The following is a 7,018-nucleotide window of genomic DNA, read 5'->3' on the forward strand; positions in this document are numbered from 1 at the left end:
CACAAAAAAAAAAAAAAAAAAAAAAAGACCAGCCCAGGGAACTGTCTTAGTAGGAGTTGGAGAACTGGAAAAGCAAAAAGGGAACCCAGTAACAGCACGAACAACCACCACTCCTGAGGTTGGAGTTGCAAAGGGAAGGGCTCAGGGTTATTCGAAGGGTTCAGACAAGGGGCCTCCTAGAACTGTGACCCATCCTCCAATAATAGGGCTCTGCCCAGCTGCTGCTGATACCTTAAAGCAGCTTGGGATAAGATGTGGTTCTGGGAGTCTAGCAAAAAACTGGGAACTTAAACCAACTGCCACCACATGGATGAAGTAGAGTTGCTGAGAACTTGCTCATTGGAACAGTCCTCCCCTTCCCCACCCCCCCCTTTCCCTCTAATGCTTCCTATTGGCAGAGCCTAAGCAGCTGACAATGGAGAAGTGGTTTGCAGCGTGCTTAGTTTATAGAGGGCTGGGTTGTCACTGAGAGAAAAGAGCTTAAATATTGGCACATGGTCCAAACTTATTTTATGCCAAATAGTGAGAAATCATTTAATTTGGGGGAAAAATGTAATTCTGCTCTGCTTATGTTTTGACATCAAGCCCCTACTAGTGTACTGTGATTCAGTTCTGGCAGCAATGACCTGAGTTAGTGCAGACCCTACAAGTTAAAGGCCAGCAAGCCCACAAGACTGTCCATACTTCAGACCAACTGGCTATAAATGCAGGCTCTTCCACAACCCCCTCAGGTTCTGTAATTTGCTAGGATGGCTCACAGAACTCAGGAAAGTGCTATACTTACTATTACAGCTTTATTAAAAAGTATACAACTCAGGAACAGACACCAATGAAAAGACAGCATGAGGCCTGGGTGGCTTCCAAATGAAGTTTCCATGCCCTCTCCTCATGAAATCAGCACATCACCCTTGCAGCATATCAATGTGTTCAACCAGGAAGCTCCACTGGGGCTTCAGTGTCCAGAGTTTTTATTGGGGTTTCATCATTAGGCATGATTGGTTTCATCATTGGCAGCATGATTGAACTCAATCTCTAGTCCCCCTTTCCTCCCTGGAGGTAGGACTAGTACAAAGTCCCAGCCTTCTAATCAGATGGTCCATCCTGAGTCATCTCACCTCAACATAAATTCAGGTGTGATTCAAGTGACTCATGAAGAACAAAGCACTCCTATTACTTAGGGAATTTCAAGGATTTAGAGTCTGTCTCCCATAAACCAAGGAAAAAGACAAAATTCCTTCTTTTTCAACAGCTTGCATAATAAGGGAAAAATATGTTATTAAATACATGCCCAAGTGCATTCGACAGAACGTAGTTCTCATTCTAACTTTTAGAAGCATAGAAAATAATAGAAAATCAGTGCTAGAAAAGCCCTGAGAAGCCATTTGTCAACATGAATAAACTAGAACATTTACAAGTGAGCTCTCTTCCAGAGTTCTATTTGGAGTTTAAAAACCCATTCTTACAGAGGTAATCTTAGCTTGGCTCGGTGGCTCAGCCTGTAATCCCAGCACTTTGGGAGGCCGAGGTGAGTGATTGCCTGAGCCCGCGAGTTCGCAACCTGCCTGGGCAACTTGGCGAGACCTCATCTCTACAATACATCAAAAATTAGCCGGGAAATGGTAGCATGCGCCTGTAGTTCCAGCTACTTGGAAGGTTGACGTGGAAGGATCCCTGGAGCCCAGCAGGTCGAGGCTGCAGTAGCCGGGAGTGTGCCACTGCACTCCAGTCTGGGTGACAGAGTGAGACTCCAACTCAAAAAAAAAAAGTGATAATCCAGAAGTAATAATTGGCATTACTTGAGCTGGAAATCTGCTGTATGTCAATGTATTATTCTAGATGCTAGGAATTAGTAAGGATAACATATTTGAAAAATTGAAGAAGATGGGGAAACTGAGTCAGAAACAATATTAAAAGAGATCGTCACTGGGCATGGTGGCTCACACCTGTAATCCCAGCACTTTAGGAGGCAGAGATGAGAGGATTGCGTAAGCCCAGGGGTTCAAGACTAGCCTGGGTAGCTTGGCGAGACCTTGTCTCTACAATAAATCAAAATATTAATTGGGTGTGGTGGCACATGCCTGTGGGTCCAGCTACTTAGAAGGCTGAGGTGGAAGGATAGCCTGAACCCAGCAGGTTGAGGCTGCAGTGGCGGTGAGCATGCTCCTGCACTCCAACCTGGGCGACAGAGTGAGACTCCGACTCAAAAAATAAATAAATAAAACAAAAGAGATTGTCAGTCTTCTGTAGAATATTAAAAACATAAATAAATAGTCATTGCATTCCTAGATAAATATTCTGAGAAGAAAATGGTCTTAGAATTGTAGTGAAAAACAAGAGGCAGAAGGTATGAGGGAGGACCTAAAACCCCGGAATTATCTTTTGGAGGGTGGGCTTCTTGTAATATAGGCTTCTCCCACTAGGTTAGTGTTCTAGGAACCCATACCAGCTAGCATTGTTGTGAGAAGCTGCACTTGGTGATTCTTTCAATGTATTTGTCCGTTTCATGATAGGTGATCTACAGGCAAACCTGCCCACACTGTGCTGAATGTTCAGCGGTTTTTGTTTTTATTTTATTTTTTACCAAAAACGGCATGACCCCTGTGCCCTATCCTCCCTGATCTTGCCCCAGCAACCTTTTTTTGTTTCCCCCAGATGCAAAAGTCCTCAAAAGGAAACATTTTGCTGATGTGGAAGAGATGAAACAAAAAATGGCAAAAGCACTAAAAAGCATCAAAATTTTGAGCAGTGGAAAAACCATCTCGATAGGTGTATTGCCATCAGAGTACTTTGAAGGTGACTGAAGTTTATTTCTATTTTTAAAATTTATTTATTTTTGAGTTGAAGTCTCACTCTTGCTGCCCAGGCTGGAGTGTAGTGGCATGCTCATGGTTCACCGCGGCCTTGAGCTGCTGGGTTCAGGTGATCCTTTTGTCTCAGGCTTCCAAGTAGCTGGAACTACAGGCATATGCCACCATGTCCAGCTAATTTATTTATTTATTTATTTAGAAACGAGGTCTCGCCGAGGCTGGTCTCAAACCCATGGTCTCAGGCAATCCTCTTGACTCTGCCTCCCAGTATGTTAGGATCACTGTACCTGACGAATACACAAGTTTTTAATAAATAAATTCTGGATTTTGGGGGGGGGGCTCTTTATATATGAAGATGTTTAACATACAGTAGTTTGTAGCTGGGCAGTTGCTCAATAACTATTAAGCAAAAAATGAAAAATTTCATTCAAGACATGATTCAGTCTATAGTAATGAGTGGGTATAGGACTTAGTATAAAGTAAGCATAAAGTTAGAAAAAACAATAATGCATTTGACCCAATTACTTAGAGGTGAAAAGTTAGGGCTGTGTTTTATCATGTGATCAGCATCTAGGGTAGTAGAAACAGACTATCCAAAGTATACAGATGTGTGTGAGGTGCCTATATTTTAAAAATGCAATAAATCTAATGAAATAAACTAACAAAACTTTGCTTAGAAAACATTACAGCCTGGGCATGGTGGCTCGCGACTATAATCCTAGCACCTTGGGAGGCTGAGGCAGGAAGATCACTTGAGCCCAGGGGTTCAAGACCAGCCTGGGCAACATAGCAAGACCTCATCTCTATAATTAAAAAAAAAAAAAAAAAGAAGGCACGGTGGTGCGCACCTTTAGTCTCAGCTACTCAGGAGGCTGAAGTGGAGGTATCACCTGAGCTTAGTAGGTCAAGCTTATAGTGAGCCATGATCGTGCCACTGCTCTCCAGTCTTGGCAACAGAGTGAAACACCGACTCAAAACAAAACAAAACAAAAAGCATTACAAATCCCAAAGAAATGACTTCGTTGTTTATGAGAAAAAAAACTAATAAAATAGAGTAATTTTTAAAAGTTTGTATTTATTTGCATTTCTATTTGCATTTCTGGGTGGTTTTATTTATTCGTTTGACAACCACATATTCAGTGTCCAGTGTCAAGCACTAGCTGGACAGAGAATACAAGATGAGCCACACATGATTCCTGTATACAAGAAGTAAACAGCCTAGGAGAAAAAGATTTCGGTTGCAAACTGAAGGCATAATGCAGACTTGCCCTTCAAAGTATGGTTTGATGCATTATGGTGGTAAGTAATCTTATAAGAACGACAACTGTTAGGGACTGTTTAAAGAATTTCATGACAAGAAAATGTATATACAGCTTAATGCAAAGTAGAAGTTAGAGAAATGGAATGAAAAAATTCTATTATCATGTATATAAGTGGAAAAATTCTATCAGGTATCTAAATGTATTATTGTTAATTGTTTTCTCAGAGCAAATGTATTAAAACTGATTTTCCAGACTCTTTAGGGGACAGTGGTAAGGCTGTGGTTATATGAAACTGTGCCCCCGCTCAGTGTCTTAGTTTCCCTCCCTGTAAAACAAAAAAAAAGAGCTCACTTAGTCTCAGTTCACATGTAAGGTTGGGTCCAAAGGTGTGTGTCCTATGTAATCCCCTGAAGGAGATGATTAGGCTTAGCTGAAGCCTTTTTCTGAAACCCCAAACATTTCTAGACATATGTGATAGAAAAATAGTCAACTCATTTAAAAAAAACCTCATTGGAAGGACTGTTACTAGATTTTCTAACCATTTTTTATTCTCACTGCCCAGGTTACCCTTTCCCTACTGCGCCTCCTGTGGATCCATTTGCCAAAATCAAAGTGGATGACTGTGGAAAAACTAAGGGATGCTTTAGGTTGGTAGAACCACAAGTTGTATTACTTCAGTGCTAAGAAATTGATTTACTTGCCTGAGCCTGCTGGTTCAAGATCCGCTTGGGCAACTTGTTGAGACCTCATCTCTACAATAAATAAAAAAAAAAAAATGAGCCGGGCTTTGTAGCGTGCGCCTGTAGTTCCAGCTACTTGGAAGGCTGAGGCGGAAGGTTCGCCAGAGACCAACAGATTGAGGCTGTGGTGGCCGGGAGCGTGCCACTGCACTCCAGTCTGGGCGACAGAGTAAGACTCCAACTCAAAAAAAAAAATTGATTTACTTCTCAGGATAGTATTGAAATCGCATGCATGCCTTCTAAACTAGGGACCTGTACTCCTTTGTGACTTCAACAGGGTTATGAAGTTTTCTAAAGGTCACCCAGTTTTCATCTTTAAGGTCTTTAACTTTAGTATGTACTGGGCCCTGGGCAAGCTTCCTGGCTCTTCGATTTTGGCTGTGCTGCCCTTGGCCCAGGTGTCTCCTCCCCAACCAAGTTGTATGGAGAAGATTCACATGACACAGAATATGCCTGTGCTTATTCAGCAGGGGCTGTGGGCAGTACAGGTAATGATAGACATGTCTGATACCTAATTCCATTCCAAATAGGGATATCTGTATGGCCCTAACTATCCAGTAAGCATTTATTATTGTCACTAGCTTGTTATGTCAGGAGTAGTGAGTTCCTACATGATTATTAGCAGTATTCTATCAAGACATGATAAACTGGGGCTAGAAAAGAGTAGTGTGGATGGTGGGTCTCCCGTGTAGACGGCTCTGCTTTTTTGAAAATCTCCCTTCTCTTTGAACCCAGGTAAAGGTTTTGATGGTCACCACACAGAAAATTCTGATTTTGTTGTGCAGTGCTCAATGGCTAAAGAAAAAAATTGAATACAGGGGTTTTGAGCTTTCTTTGGATACAAGGCCATTTCTAGGGAATAAAAAAGAATCCAATAATACTATTATTGAGGAAGATGGTCAGCAATGTATAATTCTGGTGATTGGAGGATGTTTTTGAGAAGGGAAGGCGTTTTAATATTCAATTGGCTTCAGAGTGACTTGTTTTCTGGCCCATTTACTCTTAACTTTCTTTTCCCTTTTTTCACCTTTTTATGAGTTGGAGTCCTACTCTGTCACCCAGGCTGGAATTCAGTGGCATGCTCACTGCCACCACAGCCTCGACCTGCTGGCATCAGGCAATCCTTCCATCTCAGCCTTCCAAGTAGCTGGAATTACAGGCATGTGCCACCATGCCTGGCTAATTTTTTGATTTATTGTAGAGACAAAATCTTGCCAAGTTGCCCAGGCTGGTCTTGAACCCCTGGGCTCAGACAATCCTCTCGCCTCCGCCTCCCAAAGTGCTGGGATTATTGGCGTGAGCCACCATGCCTGGCCTTTTTTAAAAAAATCCCAGTTCCCTGTTGCCTTAATCTTATATGTCTTCCCAGCTGCTCAGGACATCTCTGCTGGTATAGTAGCATATTCTTGCCTTCCTCCTCAATTACCTCTTGGCACCCCGTGTCCTGTTCCTTCAGCAATACTTCCATCAGAGCTAGAATGTCCCACCCATTGCTACAATTTTCTATGATTCAGTAAATTATGTATAACATTGTATAACGTTCCTCAAACTAGGGCTTGCCAGTTCTTAAAAAAATCCACAAGTCCTCTGTAAGAAAATTTCAATTTGTGTTTTCATTTCAATGATGCTCTTTAAAAAGATGCATGTAGTTCCAGCTACTTGGACGGCAGAGGCGGAAGGATCGCCAGAGACCAGCAGGTCGAGGCTGCAGTGGCTGGGAGCGGCCACTGCACTCCAGTCTGGATGACAGAGTGAGACTCCAACTCAAAAATAAATAAATAAATAAAAAGATGCATGTCAGCATAATCTCACTATCTGGATAACCACCTTATATTACTATATGCTTTAGTGCCTGAATTTGTAAGTGTATTAGCAGCAAGTGGCCCAACAGAACAAAGGCAAATTTTATAAATAAATAATGCAATCATTCATGCTCAGTGAATACCAGATGAGGGGATTCATTTGGTGTACTGTATAAATGAGGGTTTTGCAGCAGTTCAGACAGATAAAAGTGGAGGAGAGTTGATCTACCATGCTATAGTTAGCAGTAAGAGCATGCTCGACTCAAAAGACTCTGTACAGTGCAATTGGACATTCCACATGCACATAAACAGAAATTTACTTTAAGTAAAACAATATTATCTGTTACAAAAATGCTGTGTATTTCAAAGTTCTTGGTGTTTTTAGCTTTTTTTTTTTTTTTTTTTTT

At 41.7% G+C, this 7,018-nt stretch overlaps 1 protein-coding gene across 1 annotated transcript in view; it reads left to right on the top strand.

Annotated features, from left to right (window-relative positions):
* Positions 1-3,899: 3,899 nt before the first annotated feature.
* FRRS1L (ferric chelate reductase 1 like) overlaps positions 3,900-7,018 on the top strand; it is a 14,271-nt gene continuing 11,152 nt past the window's right edge. The window contains exons 1-2 of the mRNA XM_008072787.2: positions 3,900-4,106; positions 4,632-4,716. Of these exons, the coding sequence (XP_008070978.1) occupies positions 4,064-4,106; positions 4,632-4,716 (128 nt within the window). The 5' untranslated portion in view covers positions 3,900-4,063. The remainder of the gene's footprint in view (positions 4,107-4,631; positions 4,717-7,018) is intronic.

This window comes from Carlito syrichta, unplaced genomic scaffold (assembly GCF_000164805.1).
Source record: "Carlito syrichta isolate Samal-C Ts95f unplaced genomic scaffold, Tarsius_syrichta-2.0.1 Scaffold315407, whole genome shotgun sequence".
Classification (NCBI taxonomy): domain Eukaryota; kingdom Metazoa; phylum Chordata; class Mammalia; order Primates; family Tarsiidae; genus Carlito; species Carlito syrichta.